General features: G+C 46.5%; 7 protein-coding genes across 12 annotated transcripts; 2 read left to right on the forward strand and 5 right to left on the reverse strand.

Annotated features, from left to right (window-relative positions):
- Window positions 1-2,696: 2,696 nt before the first annotated feature.
- Window positions 2,697-3,454, reverse strand: LOC6582384. Of its 2 annotated transcripts, none has more exons than XM_032731411.2 (2): window positions 3,046-3,454; window positions 2,697-2,997 (listed from the first exon to the last, which is right to left on the reverse strand). In XM_032731411.2, exons 1-2 carry the CDS (start codon window positions 3,216-3,218, stop codon window positions 2,895-2,897), a joined length of 276 nt encoding a protein of 91 aa, XP_032587302.1. In that variant the 5' UTR covers window positions 3,219-3,454; the 3' UTR covers window positions 2,697-2,894. The 2 variants fall into 2 exon arrangements, with proteins under 2 accessions (XP_032587302.1, XP_002008087.1); XM_002008051.4 differs by having other exon boundaries at window positions 2,697-2,985; window positions 3,046-3,445.
- Window positions 3,455-3,791: 337 nt separating this feature from the next.
- LOC6582385 lies at window positions 3,792-6,346 on the reverse strand. The gene has a single exon (XM_002008052.4). It carries the CDS (start codon window positions 6,208-6,210, stop codon window positions 3,940-3,942), a length of 2,271 nt encoding a protein of 756 aa, XP_002008088.2. The 5' UTR covers window positions 6,211-6,346; the 3' UTR covers window positions 3,792-3,939.
- A 448-nt stretch (window positions 6,347-6,794) lies between these two features.
- Window positions 6,795-8,095, forward strand: LOC6582386 (putative uncharacterized protein DDB_G0294196). Its single transcript, XM_002008053.4, has 2 exons — window positions 6,795-7,198; window positions 7,286-8,095. Exons 1-2 carry the CDS (start codon window positions 7,022-7,024, stop codon window positions 8,015-8,017), a joined length of 909 nt encoding a protein of 302 aa, XP_002008089.2. The 5' UTR covers window positions 6,795-7,021; the 3' UTR covers window positions 8,018-8,095.
- Window positions 8,039-9,223, reverse strand: LOC6582387. The gene is made up of 2 exons (XM_002008054.4): window positions 9,110-9,223; window positions 8,039-9,044 (listed from the first exon to the last, which is right to left on the reverse strand). Exon 2 carries the CDS (start codon window positions 9,020-9,022, stop codon window positions 8,198-8,200), a length of 825 nt encoding a protein of 274 aa, XP_002008090.1. The 5' UTR covers window positions 9,023-9,044; window positions 9,110-9,223; the 3' UTR covers window positions 8,039-8,197.
- Window positions 9,224-9,345: 122 nt separating this feature from the next.
- Window positions 9,346-10,676, reverse strand: LOC6582388. The gene is made up of 2 exons (XM_002008055.4): window positions 9,750-10,676; window positions 9,346-9,637 (listed from the first exon to the last, which is right to left on the reverse strand). The coding sequence occupies exon 1, from the start codon at window positions 10,581-10,583 to the stop codon at window positions 9,759-9,761; it is 825 nt and encodes a 274-aa protein (XP_002008091.1). The 5' UTR covers window positions 10,584-10,676; the 3' UTR covers window positions 9,346-9,637; window positions 9,750-9,758.
- Window positions 10,677-10,932: 256 nt separating this feature from the next.
- LOC6582389 lies at window positions 10,933-22,180 on the reverse strand. Its single transcript, XM_002008056.4, has 5 exons — window positions 21,502-22,180; window positions 15,658-15,904; window positions 15,466-15,589; window positions 12,941-15,405; window positions 10,933-12,876 (listed from the first exon to the last, which is right to left on the reverse strand). Exons 1-5 carry the CDS (start codon window positions 22,051-22,053, stop codon window positions 11,060-11,062), a joined length of 5,205 nt encoding a protein of 1,734 aa, XP_002008092.1. The 5' UTR covers window positions 22,054-22,180; the 3' UTR covers window positions 10,933-11,059.
- On the forward strand, window positions 16,816-21,500 carry LOC6582390. 5 transcript variants are annotated; one of them, XM_015162415.3, is made up of 3 exons: window positions 16,816-17,271; window positions 19,459-19,770; window positions 20,413-21,500. In XM_015162415.3, the coding sequence occupies exons 2-3, from the start codon at window positions 19,711-19,713 to the stop codon at window positions 21,454-21,456; spliced, it is 1,104 nt and encodes a 367-aa protein (XP_015017901.1). In that variant the 5' UTR covers window positions 16,816-17,271; window positions 19,459-19,710; the 3' UTR covers window positions 21,457-21,500. The 5 variants fall into 5 exon arrangements, with proteins under 5 accessions (XP_015017901.1, XP_015017902.1, XP_043865890.1 ...); XM_015162416.3 differs by lacking the exon at window positions 16,816-17,271 and adding an exon at window positions 18,894-19,178; XM_044009955.1 differs by lacking the exon at window positions 16,816-17,271 and adding an exon at window positions 18,894-19,008.
- Window positions 22,181-22,194: the final 14 nt, after the last annotated feature.

A 22,194-nucleotide genomic window follows, 5' to 3' on the forward strand; every position in this document is an offset into this window, starting at 1 on the left:
CCCACCACCCCCGCTGCGGCTCTTCGCTGGCAGCAACTGCAATTCCATTGCCATTGCCATTCGCCCAAATGACTTGCCAATTCTTATGAATATTTAATTTTATGCTTATGCTCATGTTTGCCTTATGGTAATCAGAGATTTGGCCCAAAAATGAAAATGAAAATTTCATGTAAGTGTCGAAATGACGATTGGACGCACAGTGGCACAGAAGCATAAGAATGAGAGACAAATTATATAAATAAATAAGACAATTGGCAAAATAAAATAGTAAATCGTGATTTATTTGTTGAAAATCATTGCTTGGTCTTCAGCACAGTGGGACAAAAGAGTACGAATAAAGAAAGCAAAAAGCAACAAGATTGTAAAATATAAAAGTAATAAAATACAAAAATTGAGTTATGCGGTTTTTTTATGGGTTGAACAAAGTCGGTAAACCACAGTGGAACAAAAGCATTTAAAAATGCCAAATAAAATTTAAAACGTGATATATACTATATAGCATAAATTATTTTTTCTAATTTATAGTAGGGATTTGAATATTACTGTCTTTTGAGCACAGTGGGCCGAAACACGTCTTTATATTTGGTGTCCCCTCTTTTTGCTTACTTTTACTATAAAAAAAAATTCTCCACTTTTCGCACCACTGTGCACTCTGTTTATTTGAGCATGTGAAACATATATATCTGTATATATATATTTTTGGGCTGCACTTTGGACTTTGGCGCTGTTATGCAAATGTTTAAAAGGTTGAAATTGGAGAAAAAGCATTTCATGCAGTCCGGGAACCGCTCTGGGAAGCACTGGAACAAGAAAGAGACAGGTAGAGAGAGAGAGAGAGAGTGTCCAATAAAAAGCGAATAAAAAGTTCAATTGTATCAATTTGGGCGGCAGCACATTTTTGTGCGAATATAAATTAAAAGTGCGGCGGCCATCGAATTGGGTTTTTGTCTGCAAGCAGGAGAGATAGAGAAAGAGAAAGAGAGAGGGGGAGAGCTACGCTCCCACACGAACAGGCGAACAAGCGAACGAGCGGCCAGCTGGGGCAGAGCTCATCAATCATAGCCATCAATCAGACGTGAAGAGCAGGCGCAAGTGAAACGAAAAGAAAATCAACTTTGAAGTCGTCGGCGCGCGCCATAAAATGCAAAACGACGAAGAGCCATTCCGTGTTCCATTTCAAATTGCCAATAGAACAGCTCAGTCAAGTCAAAGAGATGTATGGGCGATGTATGCATGGGGGACTGCGATGCAAGAGATTCCTTGTTCCCACAACAATTTACACAAATTGCAATGATCTCAGACTAATTTCGAATATTTCTCTTTATTGTCTTGCTAAGTATTTCTGACAATTCTGATTCACATCGAGAACTTATTATGAAATGCAGAACTATATTATAACTAAAAGCACTTCTCGGGAAGTGGCCCAGTGCCAAAAGAATGCGTCAAAATAGCGGAAATGCAACAAAGCGAAATGCATTTCAAATGCTGCTCGAAAAGTTTACTGCTAATTCATGTGCCTCATTTAAGAAGAATAATATTATATATAAAAAGTCTGTAAATTCTTTTTATATTTTTTATCAACATTTATTCAATGCTATAAAAATAATATACGTGTGGCTCTGACCTTTTTTGACCTCAGCGTATGGTCATATCAACTTTGAAGAATTCTCGAAACTTTTGAAGGTTTCAGCAGTATCGAAATTTGGTTTTCAGTTTTCCCAGAATATTACAGGCAACCCGTATGCATTGTGGGTCAGCCACCGCACCGCACCACCAATTGGCACGCCCCCATTTAATGCCGTCTGGGCGCTGTCTGTTACCTCATTAATAAAGCCGTGTGCGGTTTGGCAAGCGTGCAATTATGTGTTCATACGCTATTTTTAAGCGCTTACGGTGAAAGGTCTTTGGCAGTGTGTCACAGCGGATAAACAAATCGAAAGTGAGAACGAGAACGAGAATGAGAGAAAGTGAGAGTGTGAAAAAGAGAAAGTGAGACAAAGAGAGAAGAGAATATATATGTAAATCACACGTTCTACTCGCGCGACTGCCTGTTCATTATGAAAAAAATAAATAAAAACCTTTCACATTATCTATTTGATGTTAATCTAAAGATCTGTTGATTGAGAAATGCTTAGCACATGTCACGATGATTATTGCCATATGCAACGGCTCAGTGGCTCGGCAGTTTCACACGTATTTCAAAAGATGTCAGGCATTAAATAAGACACGTCATTCGTATCATTAAGCCATTATTTCCGCCAATTCCAGCGGCCCAGTTGATACATTTTTTCATTTGTCATTTGTCAAGCGCCGAGATGCTGCTGTCTCTGGCTCTGACTGTGACTCTGACTGGAGCTATTCTTTGGCGACAGAAGACGCGCGAACGGCACATATATCGCATATCAAGTGGCATTCAATGATTCTGGCTCTATCATTTGTGAAATGACATCATGAAGCAACTTGTGGTCATGCATATTTAGCGCCAGATCGCATTCAATGACGCCGTCGCAATTAATCACAATCGCTGTCTACCGAGTGAGGGTGGCAGGAGGTTGATACACAAAAACAAAACAAGCAACAAAAATAATATAAACCTCAACGTCAATTGCAATTGCCGAGTATTACCACCCACACATGCGCACACACACACACATACACACACAGAGATAGATCGGGTGAATGATAGATTTAGCATGCACTGTCACAAGTGGAAATTTGTTTATATCAGTAGTAGTAGTAGTGTGGGTGGGTGACAGAGCGTTGTCGAGGCGTACAAGTCAATCACAATTGTTTGGCAGGCCAGACCATTTGATGAGACGATGTTAGCTTGATTACAGTTATCACTTTATATTGAGAAACTTCTTCTTTTAGGAATGCATCATACAGTTAAGTCGTTATTCTAAATGCTTGTCCTTCTTGGCGCCGATATACAATACCGACCAGGACTTGTCCGGCATATCGATGTCCAATTTTTTCGAGTTAACACTAGGAGAAAAACTAGTTAACCGCTTTTCCTCCAATTCTCATTCACTGCATTGCACTCACCTGGTTTCAGAGTTCACCAAACGATGACGCTGATGCAATGGAATGCAAGTCTGCTTCGGAGACGGCTTCAGGTCAAGACACATTTCACTAGTCAAAGAGTTCATAACCGCAGCAGCGCCGTTCGTCTCAGAGCCTTCGCCTCCGCACTTTTCCACACCGAACTGTGAAGACATCTTCTGGGTAACACAATAGAACTCGAAACTAGCCGAAAATCTTCTTTGAATTTCTTATCGCGTGTCCGAATGTAGTTTTTCTTAAAATTTATATTCCTTCAACAAGACCAAAGTATTGAAAGTAACTAAACTAAAATGATTTTCAGTTTTGAGTTGTGTGTGTTATGTTTAATTATTTGGTAGGGGCAGTAAAGCACAGCCTGCCAGGTGGGTTCGGAATGAAAATATGTCTGTGCACAAACTGAGCTGTTTCCCAACCACGTCAAACATCGGATGAAATAAAATACACTGAATGCTCGTCAAGCCTAAAAGGAAAGCCTAAAAGTATGCTACAATATATTTATGCAAATATTTAGGTCTGCGAAACGAAATCGAATAAAATACTGAAAGAGAAACTGACGTGCTAGAGAGACAACTGAATATATATGTATATATGGAATATATATTGATATGTATGTATATATGTAGGCATATCATATGAGATAGCTTTCTGAGAGTGATTGATATGGTCCGCATTTTATGGAGTACAATTCCCAGCCGGTATAAGCTTATATAAATATAAAAACCATCATATCATATATATAAATATATATATTTATATGAAATCTTAAATTTAAAACACATTTCTATTAATAATAGAAAAACAATTCCCTCCCAAAGTTTGCTTGTAAAACGCAGCTCGCTAAAAATTTCATCAAAAAATCATTGCCAAAGGTAATTTCTAATGTATTAACACCTGTACGGCCAGAAGGTTTTCGCCATTGTTGGTCATCCGGCTAATAATGCTGCCCGGCACGGTTATGGCGCGATTGCTGCCGTAGATGTCTTTCAGGCTTTGAGCGGCGCGAATGTTGTAGGCCTCGTTGGTGTGCACCATCAGGTACTCGATGATGGGCCGGCTTCTGGTGGGCCACAGGGAGACGGTGCCCACGATTTTGATGTCGTCGGGGCGAACGCTAGTTAGCCACAGCATGAAGATCTCCTGGTCGGGTATGCAGCACGTATTACACGCGTTGTTATTGGTAAGCGTCTCCGAGTCTCTCAGGCTGAAGAATTCAGTTATCTGCATTCGGGCTGTCATGATGAGCACTGGCAGTAGATCGGGATGTTTGTTGGAGTTCGAGTCGAAGAACTTGTCCTTAACGAAGTAGACCATGTTGCATTTGGCCTGGTTCAACATGGTGACTCGCGTGTCGAGGAAGAACGTCTTGGCCATGCAGGGCGCAATGCGCTCCATGGGCAGGGCGGGATGCTCGTGGGTGAGGTGATCGTTGAAGTCCGAGATGAAGAACATACGCCGGCACTCCGAGTCGGGACAGAATATGGGCGAGCGACACACCTTGAGTGGGCGTGTCATATTCGGCTGCAAAACCTCGCGCTTTATGGACAACAGATTGACTAGCTCGTTGGGGCTGCAGGGCAGCGTGGAGAACTGCGGCGGTGGCGGATCACGGTACTTCATCAGCTCCGCTGTGTTCAGGCTGTGCAGCAGCTTCTGTGGATCCTCGGGGAATCCTCGGAATCGTGCACGCTGCACTGTGGATACCAGCATATGCAGTTTGCTCAACAGACGCTTGGGCTTAAATTCGTGGACATCCTCCGGCTTGGGCAAAAATACGTCCTGGAGCTCTTTAAGATTGCAGTCTTCATTGATCTCACTTTGAACTTTCTCAAACTGCTCCGTACGCAACAGCTTTTCGCTAAGTGCAAAGTCGACTTGACTCTCCGCCGGTGGTGCAGTAGGCTCCACTTTCAGCGGTTTCTCTTTCTCCTGCTTGTCGATTTGCTGCCCTGCATTGGCACTCTCCTGCAGCGATTCCAGCAAGTGATTCAGTTTCTCATCCAAAGCGTCGCCGATAGTTTTCTCCTTCTTGTCCGTGGACAGACTGAGCTCGGTGCCCGGCTCGATATATTTGCCGAAGTATGCACCGCCACGCTGTCGGTCGAGAGCCGCCTGTGCAGTGGCTATATTTTTTTTTCGTTCGATTTCCTTGTCGCGCTTGGCCCTGAGCTCTTCCAGCTCCGCCTTGACCCGAATGTACTCCTCCTCAACACGTTGTCGTATCTGCTCCCACTCGCCAACCAAGTGCTTCTTTTCTTTCAGCTTACTGATTAGCTGATCATCCAGTTCCTCCCGCTCCACCATATCGCTGGTCGCGTCCTCCACGGTCAGATGCTTGACCGGCCTAACGGCTGCATTGAAAATTGGCTTCCTTTCGTAGTCTAGCATTGTGGTTGGACTTTGGTCCTTGTCTGTCTTTTGCTCACGCTTGGCTAGGTCTTCTCGATGCTTATTTGTGCGCCACAGCAGCTCCTCCTGAAAGGGATTTAGCAACTCCAACTCCTGCACCTTGATTATTTCCCGCTTGCTCTTAAACTTGATCGACGTGCGCGAATTTCCAGACCCCGGTGTTCCAAGAATTTCTTCTATAGTTTTCTTGCACTGACCGCCTTCCTCGCTGGACTCCTGCTCGCATTGCCTGGCCATATGGCTGCGATATTCCGCACGGTGATTCCTACGATGCGGCTCATTTATAGCTGACTTGGAGCGATAGTGCGAAGCATGCGGATAACGATGATTGTGCCTGTCGTGCTCCTCGCTGTGTGACCTAAACCCGCGCCCCCTGGAATCGAGCAGCACCTTGGAAGGCAGCTCGGCCCTTTGCTCCTCCCGTAATACTTTGCGTGCCTCCCGACGCAGATCGTGTTGCGTCTTCCAATTTCTTAGCACATCCATTTCCCGGTTGTCTCTTGTCTTGGCTCTCGTTTCGCGCTTGTAGTTGACTATGCTATGGCTTGAGCCCCGTATTATTTTTATCCTAGCTTCGCTATCGATGATCTTATAGAAGAAACGCAAAGCCTCACACTTCGGGCACCAATCCGATGTGCCCTCGATGTACGAATCCTTTGTCCGGCGCCGGCTGCGAAACTCGAATTCCGGATTGCTGCCCAGCTCCGGCTTGCTCAAACCGCACATCGTACACGCATACATTTTTGGATTCGATTTAATGATAGTAAAAACAGCTGGCCAAAAATTCAAATTGCGTATATTTTAAAATAAAATAAAAAAATAAATATTTACAATAATTTATGCCAAACACAGAGAACCCTACCTAACTACTGTTCAAATCAAAGCACTTCGAAGTAAAAAGCATAGCGCCTTTGCTTGAAACACATGTATACTAAGGTATTTGCTTAGTGTGCACCAGCCAAGGCAGTCGCCAAACGGTGACGATGATTCCGCCTTTGGCTCAACTCAAGTTCCCGGCTAGAGCTGCGGCTAGGGTATTCAAATCTTCTTCATGTCTTCATTTCTTCTTGTTTGCTAAGCAAATATAACACACATATGCAGATTGGCCTCTAGCCATGCAAGCCCATTCACCTGCTGCGAGGTTCACCAAATGCTACGCACACTCAGACGTCACTCGGGGCCCACGTGCTGACCGTGAATTTTTACAGCTGCGACAAGGCAAAGGTAGTGCGAAAATAAGAAGAAGAAGAAGTAGAGAAAGACAAGAAGAGAGAGAGAGAGAGATATTAGAGACCTCAAGGTTACATGTGGAGCCAGGCAAAGCCCATGCTCCAGTTGTCATGCCGCCGGCCCGAAGATCTTGAGAGCCATTGAAATTGTCAAACGCCCCCCGTTAAGAGGCTGCACCGGCCAAAAATCGGCTTAGAGCCGCGTCCAATTGAGTTTCGGATCGGTTCACTTGTTGCTCTGGTCAATTTTGTATTTTATTTCTATTTTATTTTATTTTATTTTTCATTTTGTTGACTTTGTTCGGTGATTCAGCAACGTTTGAATGCTCGTTGATAAGATGCGCAAAAGTAAGATAAATAACGGAACATGGCATCGAGCCAAGTCAAATATTGAGACGCACTCACACTTTCGAAGGCCTAACCGCACACTGTATAAATACTCCAAGTACCAGCTGGTCAGCCATCAAACGACTCTGTGCACTCAGACAATAGACAACATGGTAAGCGCATGTGCTCCAGCACCAATCTGAGCATCCACCAACAACAGTAACAACAACAACTAATCAGTGAACTTAATCCTATTGCAGAGAACCGGCTACGTCTCACTTGCCATTTGCGCCTGCTTGGCTTTGGCCGCTGCTGATGTCTCGCATCTGACCAGCAGCTACCTGCCTCCGCCCAAGCCGGAGCAGGTCGAGCAGATGACCATCGAGCAGCACGAGCTGCGCGAACTGCCCGAGCAGGTGGACTACATGCGCGAGAATGAGCTGGGCGGCATGGAGAATGCGCCCAGCAGCCAGCTGACGCCGCCAGCTATGCCACAGGCGGAGGACATGCTCTCCACTCGCTACCTGCCGCCAGCTGAGCCTGCCATGCCCGCCCAGAGCTATCTGCCTCCTGCAGAGCCGACGGCGGCCATGCCCACCGCTGCTGCAATGCCCGCCATGCGCTATTTGCCACCCACTCAGGCCGAGCCGGAGCCAATGATGCAGCCCGAAATGATGCAAGCCATGGAGTACTCAGCCCCCGCTGAGCCCCAGCCAGAAGCAGCACCAGCCATGCGCTACCTGCCGCCCGTGCAGCAGGCCGAGCCAAATGCCTATCAGCAATACCAGCAGCAAGAGCAGCAGCAGCAGCAACAGCAGCAGCAGCAGGAGCAGGAGCAGGAGCAGCAGATGCCTTATATTCTGGACGTGCAACAGCCAATGGCGCCCTCCGATGCCGAAACTCTAGCCCTTGAGCCGGAGCCCGCCCACGAGCTGCGCCAGGATGGCTATCATTACCGACACGCCGAACAGGAGCAGCGCCTGAGGCACTAGAGAAGCCACCGAGTCATCGAATTGTTGTTAAATGTTAATTTAGTAATTAAAGCTTGAATAAAATGAGGGTTTACTAAACTTTGATCCCGGATCGTCATTGTGGTAAATCGTCGATGATTGGACATGGAAAAATACGTAAAATACCCAGTTTGTCGCACCGTCCATAGGCTAGGATTAGGGTCAGTGCACGACGATAGTGTTCAAAATGCGTATCTCGTCCTCGTACCGAAGCGAAGAGTCGTCATGCATCACCTCCACTCTGTGGATGGTAAACTCAACGTTGTGAGTGGGCACATTCAGGGTGACCACGATGCAGTAATGGAGCACGTGCAGTTGATGCGTGCGCAGCATGTACGACGCCCCCTCCGACTTGTTAAAGAGCGGATGGTCCTTCGCCTGGCAGTCGTACATGAAGTAGCCGCCGCCCGCGCCATCACAGAAGCCGAATGCCAGTGAACGGCCCTGAGCCGATATAATACCATACTTGTAGTGCTTGAAGAACTCGATGAGCGCATCGGCAAGGTTCATGTGATTGATGGTGGGTATGCGATAGAGTTTTCCGGTGCTCACGTGATTCATGTAGACAACAAACTTGATCGAGTCGAGGGCGCAATCGACGTCCAGGCCCTTCGGCCTCTTGCCTTTGCCCTTTGTGGATGTGAGACTCTTGCGGAAATACCTGTTGCCACTGACGACAATCCTGTCCAGCAGATGGTCGGTCCAGTCGATCAGATCAAATACGCTGGCCGCGCAGCAGGCGACCACATAGATGGCAAGATATTGATTGCAGCGTAGCCTTTTCTTCAAGAAGGTCCTCTCTGGCAGAATACTACCCCACAGGGACCACAGGCGATCTTCAATCTCGACGTCGTAGTTATTCAGCTTGCTCAGTGGCTCATCGCGATAGTTTCCTGCCGTGTTACGTTCATATTTACGGCTCCAAGGTGGCATGCGTCCCTTCAAGTTCAGCCACTTGATTGACTCATTTTTGATTCGAAAGGCCATTGGAGCCCATACGCAACAGCGGCTGTAAGTTCCACAGATTACATATACACACATATACCTTATCGAGTAGCTTAGAGCAACACTTACCAGGCTAGCACACGAGCAAGCTTTTTAAAAGATTTTGAGATTTTCACAAATTAACGGATTTCGTATGACATTCTAAAAGTGTCAAAAGAATTAGTGTTTGAGTTAAAGCAAACAGGGTACCTAGCAACGAGGATAAACTGGGTACTCCATTGAATATTTATCAACGATGTGAAATACAGACTCTTATATTAACAATAATTGCGACTGAATTAAAAGTAATGGGAATAAGCCAGTACTTAGTACTAAAGTTAGTCTTCATTTTATATTAATTATAATCTTCAATACATAGAGAAATAATGACAGTATAGGACGCATGGTTATGTATTCATTAAATGTTGATAAAGCAAACTTGATGTGTATGTCCTTTATAAGGATCTGCAAAAAATTGTAAGTCTCTAGCTCTTATAGGTTCCAAGTTCGATGCGTTCATACAGGCGAAGAGATTCTGTTCGCCACCCCGTTCATATATACGCCACGCCTTTTTCAGCCTGTTAGTGACAAGCCTGTTATACCAACTACCAATTTCACCTATTCATTAATTAATTATTCATTACTTAAATATAGATTTGAGAGGATTGGGCATTAACTCTATTTAACAAGTCTGTTTATAACATAATACTGAAAGACAACAGCCCCATACCTATCGGTATTACTTCACTTTTTTATTGGTCTTCTGCAACGGCTCTGGCACCTCCTCCTCGCCCTCACGCATCATCTCCACCTTGTGGATGCTAAACCTGACGTTGGTGATGGGCACATCCAGTGTGACTACGATGCAGTAGAGCAGCACCTGCAGATGCCGAGTGCGCAGCAGGTACGAGGCGCCCTGCTGCTTGGGAAACAGCGGTAGATCCTTCGCCTGGCAGTCGTACATGAAGTAACCCTCGCCCGGGTCCGGACAGAGGCCAATGGCCAGGGCACGCTTGCGCACCTTCACAATGCCGAATCGATAGTGCGCGAAGAAGTAGCTGAGTGCCTCGGAGAGATTCATGCGATTGAAAGTGGGCACGCAATAGAGCTTGCCATAGCAGACGTGCTCGATGTGAACCACAAACTTCACCGATTCCAGTGCGCAGTCTATGTTGAGGTTCTCCAGTGAGAGCTCGTGGTCCTTCGCCTTTATTTGAGCGTAGCTCTCCTCGAAGTACTTGTTTCCATTCACAACTATCGTGTCCAGCAGTCGACCGCTCCAGTCCATCAGATTGAACACGCTGGCCGCGCAGCAGGCGACGACGTAGATGGCCAAGTATTGACGTCCACGAGACTTGCTCGGAAACACAGGTGCCTCGGGATGAAGACTGCCCCACAGAGACCACAGCCGGTCCTCGATCTCGATATCGTATTCATTCAGTTTGCTCACCGGCTCCTCGCGATAGTGCCCCGTCGTGTTGCGCTGATACCTTCGGCTCCACGCAGGCAAACAGCCCTCCAAGTTCTGCCAGTGTATTGACTCATTTTTTGCCTTGAAAGCCATTGCCACCGAATATATAAGACACTAGCAACAAAATTAAATGCAATATTCAGTTCATTGGAGTGCTAGCAAAGCTTACCAAAAAAAAAAAAAAAAAAAAAAAATTAATAAAATGAAAATCTATACATATCTAATTTAAACAAAGCTATAAAAATTGTGTTGAGTTTTAAAGAACGGAGCTCCTGAATCGTCAAAGATAGTGATCGATTCATGATTTTAATTGCTTTACGAGTCTCAAAGTGGAATAGAAGTAGAAACATTGCCTGATTATAGATAACTACTATCCCCATTCACATACTTTTAATTCATATATGTAATATCAAAGATTTTCAGCATCAATCTGATGCAAAGCTCTGTTTTGTGGTTGTTCAGTTTATTGGAAAGCCGTTCTATAAAATTCAATATATTTAATAATTACTTCTAAAACACAGATATAGTCGTCACTAACTACACTCGAAGACCGCCACTGCACTACAGCTCTACTGATCACCCTCCTCCTCCTCCTCTTCGTTCTCGACTGTAGCGCCCTCACGCAGCATCTCCACCTTGTGGATGCTGAAGTCAATGTTGTAGAAGGGCACATTCAGGGTTACGACGATGCAGTAGAGCAGCACCTGCAGATGCCGAGTGCGCAGCAGATACGAGGCGCCCTGCTGCTTGGGGAACAGCGGTTGATCCTTCTCCTGGCAATCGTACATGAAGTATCCTCCGTCGTGGCCCGGACAGAAGCCAATGGCCAGAGCACGCTTACGCACCATCACCACGCCGAATTGGTAGTGGCTGAAGAAGTAGATGAGCGCCTCGGAGAGATTCATCCGATTGAATGTGGGCACGCGGTAGAGCTTGCCATAGCAGACATGCTCGATGTGAACCACAAAGTTGATTGTTTCGAGTGAGCAGTCAATGTTGAGGTTCTCCAAGGAGAACTCGTAGTCTTCCTGAGTGATTTGCGCAATGCTCTCTTGGAAGTATTTGTTGCCACTCACGACAATCGTGTCGAGCAGCTGAGCACTCCAGTCCATTAGGTTGTACACGCTGGCCGCACAGCAGGCAACCACATAGATGGCCAGGTACTGCCGGCCACGCAGCGAGTCTTCGAAGACCGGCGCCTCCGGATGGAGATTGCCCCACAGGGACCAGAGACGGCCTTCGATCTCCACGTCGTACTTCTTGAGCTTGCTCAGCGGCAGGTTGCGATACTTTCCAGCTGTGTTGCGACGGTTCATGCGACTCCAGACGGGCAGGCAGTTCTCCAGCTCCAGCCAGCCCAGGGACTCGTTGGTGGCACATATCTCATACTCCGGCCGTCCGTACTGGCGATTGGAGCAGGTCATGGGTATCGACAGATCAGTCAGCAGCTGTAGGATGCGTGCATTGGGCGCTGCCTTCTTGTATGAGAGCACGTCGACCACATAGAACATGTACTGGTTGCGCTCCTTCCAGTCTGGCTGGGAGCTACGCTTATCTATATACTTGAACATGCTCTCCACGTCGGCAAAGAGCACCCAGGAGGCGGTGTTGCGCTCTGGGTAGCGTTTGGGTCCCTTCGGGCACTTCTTCTTCTTTTTCTTGTCACCCTCTTCGCCGCCGGCGTCGGCCGCCTCCTCCTCCTCCTCCTCGCCTGGCTTGTCCATGCTCGCATACGGATCGAACAAATGATAGAACTCGTCGTGGTAAAGGGCGAAGCAACCGTTCGGCGTAAATATCATCAGATATTTGCGCGTGTTTAGCAATTTCTGCATCTTCTTCTTGATCGTGACCAGCGCTGCATCGGGAGACAGTGTAACTGGTTTCGGTGCCGGCGTCCACATGCCCAGCGGCTCTAGGATGCGGATCCAGATGTCGAACTCATACTCATCAATCGTTACGTGGCGCACCACACGCTCGAAAACGGACTCCAGATCACAGACGCGCGTCGCTATCGACTTGGCATGGGTGATCACTCGGTCGATGCGGTACGAGTTCCAGCGATTGAGTGGACGCAGCGAGACGCTGAGTATGGCCAGGGCAGAGGCAAAGTAGCAAGGCTTGATCTCCTTGAAGCTGCCATCTGCGCGGCCCTCCAGGTTCATGCTGCCCTGGATCTTGAAGTTGCAATCCTTTTCGCGCATGCGATAGCCATAGAGGATGGGACGCGGCTTGTAGGCCTTGCGCACCTCCTTGGGCAGATGCTTGCCGGGCTTGTGCTTCAGTTCCACTTCTTCTTCACCCTCGCCCTCCTCCTCCTCATCCATTTCCATGAGCTCCAGTTGCTCCTCGTCAACGCCCTCGTCGATACCCAGATCCTTGTACTCGGCTGTGGGAGAGAGATGGAAGTTGTTTTAGTTTGAAATTTTGACGCAAATACGAAGGCCACTTACGTTTCTTGCCCTTCTTACGATCTTCGTGCGCCTGTTTGGCCGTCAGATAGTCCTGAATACGCTTATTCTCCTTCCTCAGCTCCTCATCAATCACGCGCATCTTCTCCAGGCGCTGCTCTTGCATTTTATTCTTGCGCGCCAGCTCTGCATTATACTCAGCGTCCTCATCCGCCTTGTTCCAGCGTCGGAAATGGCCCTTGATATTATTATCCACAATCTTAATGGCAGCCACAATGTAGTTCATCACCGAACAGCCCTGGGGATTGCAGCCGAACTCAATGCGACGGATCAGCGAGTCCAGCTCAATGAAGCGCATCATGCAGGCCGGGCCTGCTCCGCCCTTGCGATATCCCACCGCATTGCACGGAAAGCCAATGAACATGTACAGCAGATTGTAGCGCTTGAATATGACGCAGGAGAAATGCTGGCAGACAACCAGCACCCGGTTATTGTCGATGAGCAGCTCGAGAAGATCTTGACGGAGCGACGATGACACCGAGGACTTGTACACCTCGCTCACCACCAACGAGAAGTTGCTCTCGCCTACGGCAATGTCCGGCAGTTTCTTGTTCAGCAGGCAGGCGAGGATTAGCTCGTAGTTCTGATACTCCTCACCAAACTTGTTAACCGAATAGATGCAGAACTCAACCAGCTCGGCGTTCCAGGTGGACACCTTGTACTTGGCGGAGACTGCGGTGGCCACTAGGGCAGCCAGCACACCGCCCAGCTTGGTCATTTCGGGATCCAGTTGAGGTAGCTTCGTGGTGCCCATTATGATGTAGGCGCCATCATGCAGCGTTTGGTAGTTGGACTTGAGCTCTAGCTCTTCCTCGATGGTCAGCACACGCTTCAGATCGACCGGCTCCTCCTCTTCCAGCTCGTAGCCGCGCTTGATCTTCAGACGCAGCGCACGCAGGTTCTCCTTGTCTGAGGCCAGGAGTACCTTCTGTGCCTGTCTGTACATATAGGGCCGCTCCAGTCTCTGCTCAGGTATTTCCTTAATAATCGAATTGATGATTTCCAGAATGAGTTCCTCGGCGAATTCGCGCTCCTCTTTGGTGGGAAATCGCTCCTCCTCCGGAATGCTCTCGATGCTCTGCTTTTGCGCCAGCGGCGCCTCTCCCGGCTCGTCGGTGAACGTGGGCAGACCCATTTGCATCGCCGGAAACTTGTTCGACTCCTGCGTCATCACCTGCAGCGGCCGTATGCAGCCCGTGCGAATGCCGTGAATGAAGAATTTACCACCGCGTCGCATCTTCAACGCGTTCTGGTAAATGATACGCACAAAGGAATCGAATGTGGTGTGCATCTGCAGGACTGCCAGACCCTTGATACGATAATCATCGGGATCCACCACCATGCCCACGCGATTGCGTCGAAACGGATCGAAGGCATAGAAGAATTCACGGTCCCGCCACACGCCCAGCACGGAGTTGTCGATCTGCAGCAGGGCAGCTGGCCACTCCGGCATCTTGAAGAGATTGTACAAGGCGTGCGTCAGCTGCGATTCCAGGTACGTCTTGCAGTCGGTGACATGGCCGGTAATTAGGAAAGGCTTCTTGCGCACTGTGGCCTTGAATGCGCCCATCAGGAACATCTCCGGCAAGTCGACGACGTTCAGTTCGGGCTTCTTGTTCTTCCAGCGCTTGCCATCCAAGCGAAACTTTTTGCGCAGCGTCTTGTAGTAGGCAACGCCGTACCGAATGATATCGTCAATGGTCATGGGGCGCCACACCTTGGCCAGCTCGAACTCCGAGTAGATCAGCGCAATCAGCGAGACAACGAGCGAGGCATTTTTCTCCTTGCCAGAGATGGGCTGCTGAATGCCGCTATTGCCGCCCGTCTTAACCGCAAAGTTCTCGTTAACCACGGCCCACAGCTTGTGGAAAGGCTGCGCCTTGCTCTTACCAATGATCGGCTCCTTCAGTTTGCCGTACTGAGACAGAGCTATCTCGTATATGCTAAACTCATCCTCGCCCGTCAAGTCGCTGAACTGGGTTATCAAGTGCACCAGATGCTCCATGAACCGTGTCGCCATCAGCGAGCACATGCCGTCCTCGAAGTCACGCTGGCACAGCTCGTTGCGGCCATTCGGATCGAAGATGAAGAAGGAGTCGACGCAACGCTTCCAGATCAACATGAACATGTCGCGCGAGACAAAGATGCAGGCGTTGTACTTGGAGAAGTACAGCGACAGCGCCTTATACAGATTGGGCTCATTCTTGAACAGGCCCGTGAAGTGGATCTTGATCTTGACAGCTGCCTGGCGCTCCATCACCTGGGGCAGTATGTCAAAGTCGGTGTCCTCCGATTTGTAATTGAGTGAGATGCTCTTCTTTGTCAGCTTTACGCCACGTTTCAGTATGCCGTCCATGGTACCGGCCGTCCAGAAATCGGGATTCACTTGATAGGTCTCCACGAAGGCCACAATGATGCAGGCCACCTCGCTGGGTCGATTGTAAAAGCTGCAAAAGGTTCACCGATTAGTAAAGCCTGCTGCTTAGTATTCCTAGCTGCCAGCTCACTTTGAACGATGTGGTTCCTTTTTGGGTTCAGGATAAATGTTACGATTGCCAAACACGATCTCGGCTGTGAATGTCTTCTCCAGCTGCGTGGGTATATTATAGACGGTGAGTCCGACGTCGTGACCTGTTTTTGGACAGGCCTAAAAACGTTTAGTGGAGGTGCTCAAGCATTTGTCAGATTTGGTAACCCACCATATTTAGGCAACGAAGCTGTTATGAAATCTTGATCCATTTCGATTTCACGCTTCTGCAAGCCCACATTCCAGGTCCACAGATCTTGGGGATTGCAGCCTTCGATAATGTCGTATGATCTCAGATTTTCACCCTCCAAGCTCTCTTGAATGACGCGTGGATCATATGTGGGGAACGGCAGCTCTTCCAAGGGTCCGACTTGTGTTTCATTCAAATAAATGCGACTCTTGGGGCGTTTCAACTCAAGCTGAGGGCAAGCAATAGGATATATAAATATATAAAATGGGTTGAAATAGTATGAGTAATTAACAATTTGCTGATCGTGTTCAATTTACTAATAGTATACGAGTGGGAATGTCTGCTCATCAGCCACAATCATTCTTGCAGCTTGTGGACAATGGAAGGCATTTGTAAGTGGCATTACGCATACGACACGTAGGCGATGTCTCACTTGTACTTTCGCTCCCGCAACTGCACAAAAAAACTTCACAGAGAGAAAAGCAAAAAAAAACACATGGCGAAGCCATACAAATTAAACATGAAGACAGCTTTATGCACAGCCCGACAATTCGGGCCATATGTTAAATTGTCGCAAATGCGTTGTGCTTTCGCCAGTCCGAGTCTTTCCTGTGCTGCTTCATAAGCTTTTTTATTTCGCCTGGCCCAAGCACACACACACAGGCACAGACACAGAGAGAGACACAGACACTTACATATTTATGTGCGAGTTAATGCGACATTTCAAGTTGCAAAGCTGAAAATAGCACGCATACGCCATGGATGCCAGCATGAGCGCGCCTATAAATAAGTATGTATAAATTTATACAGACACACACATATGTATGTGTAGATCTATCTGCATGTGCGTAGCTGTACGTAAATGGAGCTAAATATGGAGGCCAAGCCCAGAGCCAATCCATATCGCACTCAGCGCTATTGTGGTCGACTATGAAGTTAGTAAGCGGCATAAAGTAAGCACGAAATGCCAACTAGACTGGCTAACTATACAGCCGACTGTCTGTTGTTCGTATTAGTGTGGTAGATCTGACTGTGTGTGAGTGAGTGCTCGACTGCATGAGTGTGTGTGTGTGTGTGTGTGAGTGCCTCTATGGCTGGCTGGCCACGCTGACGGCCACAAAACAGCGCACAGAGCAGTAAACAGTGAACAGCGCTTAGTGCCACATCACGAATCTTATCGCAAGCGCACGAATGCCAGAAACAGCAGCAACAACAACAACAACAACAAAAGCAACAGCAACGGCAACTAAAAGCTAAAACCCGACAAACTCGAGCCGAGCGTAGGTCGGCTGCAGAACAAACAAGTCATCTAACAAATATACGAAAGAGTATATATATAATATATATGTATAAAAGACAGCCAGCCAGCCAGCAGCAGCAACTAGCACTGGAATCGCTAGCTATAGCCAAACGAGCGAGCACTTATAGCATACGACGACGTCAATAAACACGAGTGCGACGTTGTGCGATACTAATACTAGCAACATCAGCAGCAACAGCAACAGCAACAGCCACAGCCACAACAACGACAACAACAACGCAACCCTCTCAACTTTAAACGCGGCTGACGCGAGTGCTGGCAAAATGTCAAACCAGGTACGTGTGGGCATGACGCAAGGGCATAGCGAACAGCACAGCTTAGAGCTGGCAGGAGACAAGCAGCAGGCAGCAGGTAGCAGGTGTTGCATGTGTTTTTATTGCATTTCATTTATTAATCGTGAGCACGCCAAGTCTCTGTGCCTGCTTGCACTTAAAAATCCCTTCTAAATAAATCAATTAAAATGCATAAAATCAATAAAATGCGAAGACAACAGCCAATGGCATATGAGTCAAAGCACGTGGCATGCAAACTCTAAAAACACACACACACACACAGAGAGAGAAACAAACAGGCGAATGTATGCATTTATGAGTGTGTGTTTGCTTGGCTTGCCTGGCAGCCTGTTTTCAAGTTCAGCAAGGAGCCACAAGCAGCGGCAGCGGCAGCGGCAGCACCACGTCAGCACAGTCGCAACTAAGTCACATATAGGCACATGTGTGCGTTTGTGTCTGTGTGTGTGCTGAGTATATGCACATGCCATTATGATGCTGAAGTTGCATAAAAGTCAAGCCAAACACACAAAAGAAGCCCACGGCATGCAATACAGACTTGAGGCCAGGTGTGTTTGCTACGGCCGCTGCTGGGCTGTTGGGTTTCTTCTTCTTCTTCTCTTTTCATTATTGCTTGCGAGCGACCAACAAACTTGGCAAGCGAGCGAGCGGCCATAACAACGCACACAGAGTCAATCACACACACACACACACACAGGCATACACGCACACACATTGACGGACGCACAGGCAAACAGACGGACCAACGTCAAAGCAAAGCGCAATAAGAAAGAGCAATGGCAGCTGCAGTGGCGTAGTCAATTAAGGGAAAAGTGGGGGCGTAGGCAAGTGGGAGGGGTGTGGTACCAAACAAGGATCGAAAAACTACATCTAAAATCTATTAATTAATTGTTTAATATGGTTCTGTGCACAGCCTGCACAGAATATTGATAAGGTCCCACGTACGCCCCATAAAACATTTGGAAAAAACAAAACACATTTTATCAATATCAATACAATAATTTTGTACTCCAGCTGTAGCCGAATAGCGTATAAGATTGAAGAGCACAGAGACATACTGTTTGATTTCGCCTTATCTGCAGAAAAGTTAAATAGCTTAATGCTGCTTAGAAACAAGACTTGTCAAGCTTTTAGCGTTTATTAAATCATAAAACTACCAAAATTTGATATTCAATTAGATATTTACATACATTTAGCCATTAAATGCATAATTTGTATGGTTCACTACGCCCCTGCCAATTGCAACATAACAAATACAGTGCAGAAAAGGAAATCAAGAACGAAACATGTAACTAACAATAAGAGCGCAACTGAAACAAAAATTAAACGACAGCTACGACGACTGTAAAGTCAGCGTCAGCGTTAGCGTTAGCGTCAACATCGGCGTCGCTTGGCTTTTGCATAGACACAAATGCAATGCGCAGCAGCAGCAACTGCAAGCGCTTGTCTGTGTGAGTGCCAGTGCGTGCATGTGTGTGTGTATGAATTTATTTGTTCATTTGTAGCAGCTGCTGCGTGCTCCTCGCTTCAATGCCCGCCTGCAGAACTAGTTCAGAACTAGTTACTTAAGTCACATAGTTCAGTTGAATAGTTTTCAATTGTCCTAGGAAATCGTAGCATGCTTCATTAGAAATTAGAAGTTATAAAGCCGCTGCTATCCTTCTCTAACAAACTACATCATTTACATTTACGTGGGTTGCTAACAACAACAGCAGTACGCAAGTAAATACAAACACAATTACACATAGTCTCACACACACACACACTGCCAGCTGAACGACAGGCGGCCTGTGCATAGCGAACCGTTTTTATTTCATACGGCCACAACAACGGGCAGCAGCACCAGCAGCAGCAGTAACAACAACAAGAGCAGCAGCAGAAACGAACATACGGTAAACACCTGAAAACGTAAAACAGTGCACAAGTGTTACTCAGCGACCAAGCACGCGTGTAAAAATGTCGCCCCAGTAGTAGTAGCAGCAACACCAACAACAAATAGCAATAGCAGCCGTAGAAGCAGCACACAAAACCAATTGAAATTGAGCGTGTGCACAAAAAATTATACAGCTAAACAAAGTAAAAGACAAAAGTGATGGCAAACATTTAGGCCTAACAATGTATACTTAATTGCATTATTATTTATTATTGCAAATGGTTTTTCTATTTGCGCAGCATTAAAAGGAGTCACAGAAAGAGAACGAACGCAAAACACGCCAGTGAGAGAGAGAACGCGCTAAGACAAACGCGCTCTCAGAGAGTGACAGTAGCAGCGGCAGCAGCAACAGCAACGACAACAACAGCGCAATTGACTTTTAAGCAGTTTGAGCTTTCATTTTGAGGACGCTGCGCAGCTGTTACCGAAGAGCAGAGAAAGAGAAAAAGTGAAATATAATAACTGCATTTGGCGAGCAACTTAACACAGCCATGGACACAGCAGCAGCAACCACGAAAAAGGGAAATAACAACAACAGCAAGAGCAAAGGGGTAAGTCAAAGTGATTCGTGTTGCTCGTGTTGTGTTAACTTGGCCTTTAGCCAGCATGAGGGTTGATTTGTTATGCGTTTTGCTTATGGGCATCATACACACGCATTCGTAAGGCAAGCAATTAGTCACAATGGCGTAGCGAGTAATTTATTGAGAAGGGATTATTTATGATAAATTCTGTAAAGTCTTTTTATATGAAATTTACTAGATTTTGTATTGCTCATCAGTGGATTATCAATGCTAAAATAATATTAAAAAATGCTTAATAATTAAAAATTAAATTAATAAAAAATTTAAATCAAATGCTAGAACTAACAATATAAAAGAATATTATAAATTATAACAAATTTGAATATCTAAAAAAAAAAAAAAAAAAAAAAAAGATCGACTTTTAATTCGATTGTGATGATATCATCTAAAAATAGCTGTACTTATTAAATATGAATTAAAAATGTAGTAGATTTTTAGGCCCCTCTTTAGATCATCTGCCGACGCCACTGAACTTGAATTGATTAACACTTCTTGTCTTCATAATTTGTCATATAATATAATGAGGCGTAAATTTTTATGAAAGAAGACGCAACCTTAACCATTTCAAAGTAAAGTCTCAAAATTCTCTTTATCCTAATCTCTTTTCACTAGGGCAAGACGAAGACGCGTCGCAATGAACGCAACATTTTAACTTTCTATGAGAAAATTGCGGTTATACGTTACTACGATGAGACGAACATCTCGCGCAATAGTCTGGCCAAGATGTTCCATTGCTGCGCAACCCAAATACGCCGCATTCTGGAGAAGAAACGTGAACTATTGCAGCAGCTGGCGACGCTGAGCGAAGCGGATGCCTCCATTATTATTGAAGAGATGACGCGCAAGCGCCGAAAGTTCGAAATGAGCGCCATAAGCTTTCTCCTACACGAGTGGGTGGAGCGTTGTCGCCAGCTGCGTCTTGGTGTTAGCATTAGGAACCAAACGCTGAAGGATACGGCACTCAGGATGGCAGCGGTGCTCAAATTGCCAGCCTTTAGACCATCCTATCGCTGGCTAAACCGCTTTCGCAGCAAGTACAAGTACGAGGACGACGAGTTGGGCTACACAGGACCAAACCCGGTGGCGAACGTGCTGCCTCTGGAGCAGATTATTGTGGAATTTAAGCATGCCCTGCCAAATTTCATGCAGAAGGAACTGGCTGACATCGACATGGATAACAAGCTGAGCGCTGTCACGCCTGAACTGGTCAACCTATCGAGCGAAAACAGTGAAATATCCGATGGAGAGGATCTGGACGACGATGGTGTCGAAATGCTGACCTGCGAACCAAGTGTGCTACATTCCCCAGCCAGCACATCAGATGGAGAAGATGAGTCGCTGCCGATGCCGCTGCCTCAGCAGCAACCGGAAGAGGATGCCTCGATGAGCCTGCTCATGAATGCGGGCTCATGCTCGCTGTTAAGCAACGTCTTCCCCCACTTGGCCATCATACATCAGTTTGCTTTAATAAACTCTGATGTGCAGGCATTGGAATTGATCTCTCAGCTGGGCGTGCACATGCAGCAGCAGGCGACAGCTGGTGCCTACCAAATCCTAAATCTGCCTACGAATGGGGAAGCACCAGCTTTGCCCACCCCAGAACTGCCACCGGGCAGCATTTACGCGGACATAGATGACATCGAGTTGATCGAATAGAATTAAGTATATGATATTCATAAATAAAAGTCAGGTAGCACTTACCATGCGTTTGTCGGGTATAATAATCATGCTGGAAGAACATTCGGGCGTGGCTTTTTGTGGCTTGACTTCGGTCTCTTCCTCCTCGCCGGCGTCTTCCTCCTCTTCCTCTTCATTCAAGTTCATCGGACTATTTAGTACAACTAAATCCTTGGGGCAGGACTTAGATAGACGCGCATCGTGCTCAACGAGTCCAGCATCCGTTTTAGACAACAGGATGCGCTCGCGCATTTCGGCATTTGTCTTTAGTTCGCCTGGCAGCCGTTGTGGTATGATGCACATTGTGAACTCATCGTAGAGATCGCAACTTTTTTTATAAGGACGAGCGAACCGAGACTCTTCGGCTTTTTGATGCAGACGTCGCAGCTCATCCTCAATGGTTAGAACATGTGAAATTGTGGAATTTGGCGGTTTCTTCATGCAAACTCGATCCCGAGGCGGGCAATTCTCAACTTTCCATTCCGTTGTAACATTATCACCCATATAGGTGCGTACGGCATATGGATTTACTGAAGGACTCTCGTCCGCATTAACCTCGACAAATTTTTTAAGCATTTTTGCAAATTATATACTATTAATTTAGCAAAAGAGAAAGTTAAATCTTTAAACAAAAAATTTTGTATTGTGTAAAAGACTCTATCGAAAAACTATACTCGATTCATTGAAGTTAAATTGTAAACTGAAGAAAATTAGTTT

The sequence above is a fragment of the Drosophila mojavensis genome, unplaced genomic scaffold, assembly GCF_018153725.1.
Source record: "Drosophila mojavensis isolate 15081-1352.22 unplaced genomic scaffold, ASM1815372v1 contig_74, whole genome shotgun sequence".
NCBI classification, from domain to species: Eukaryota; Metazoa; Arthropoda; class Insecta; order Diptera; family Drosophilidae; genus Drosophila; species Drosophila mojavensis.

Coding starts and splice junctions, on each gene's coding strand:
- LOC6582386 (XM_002008053.4), top strand. CDS start 7,022: ATGCTCGTTGATAAGATGCGCAAAAGTAAGATAAATAACGGAACATGG. Junction 7,199..7,285: donor CTCAGACAATAGACAACATG/GTAAGCGCATGT, acceptor ATCCTATTGCAG/AGAACCGGCTACGTCTCACT.
- LOC6582387 (XM_002008054.4), bottom strand. CDS start 9,022: ATGGCCTTTCGAATCAAAAATGAGTCAATCAAGTGGCTGAACTTGAAG.
- LOC6582390 (XM_015162415.3), top strand. CDS start 19,711: ATGGACACAGCAGCAGCAACCACGAAAAAGGGAAATAACAACAACAGC. Junction 19,771..20,412: donor ACAACAGCAAGAGCAAAGGG/GTAAGTCAAAGT, acceptor TCTTTTCACTAG/GGCAAGACGAAGACGCGTCG.
- LOC6582384 (XM_032731411.2), bottom strand. CDS start 3,218: ATGTCTTCACAGTTCGGTGTGGAAAAGTGCGGAGGCGAAGGCTCTGAG. Junction 2,998..3,045: donor TTGGTGAACTCTGAAACCAG/GTGAGTGCAATG, acceptor GCGGTTAACTAG/TTTTTCTCCTAGTGTTAACT.
- LOC6582388 (XM_002008055.4), bottom strand. CDS start 10,583: ATGGCTTTCAAGGCAAAAAATGAGTCAATACACTGGCAGAACTTGGAG.
- LOC6582385 (XM_002008052.4), bottom strand. CDS start 6,210: ATGTATGCGTGTACGATGTGCGGTTTGAGCAAGCCGGAGCTGGGCAGC.
- LOC6582389 (XM_002008056.4), bottom strand. CDS start 22,053: ATGCTTAAAAAATTTGTCGAGGTTAATGCGGACGAGAGTCCTTCAGTA. Junction 15,905..21,501: donor TTATACCCGACAAACGCATG/GTAAGTGCTACC, acceptor GCTTGCCCTCAG/CTTGAGTTGAAACGCCCCAA. Junction 15,406..15,465: donor AAGGAACCACATCGTTCAAA/GTGAGCTGGCAG, acceptor AACCTTTTGCAG/CTTTTACAATCGACCCAGCG.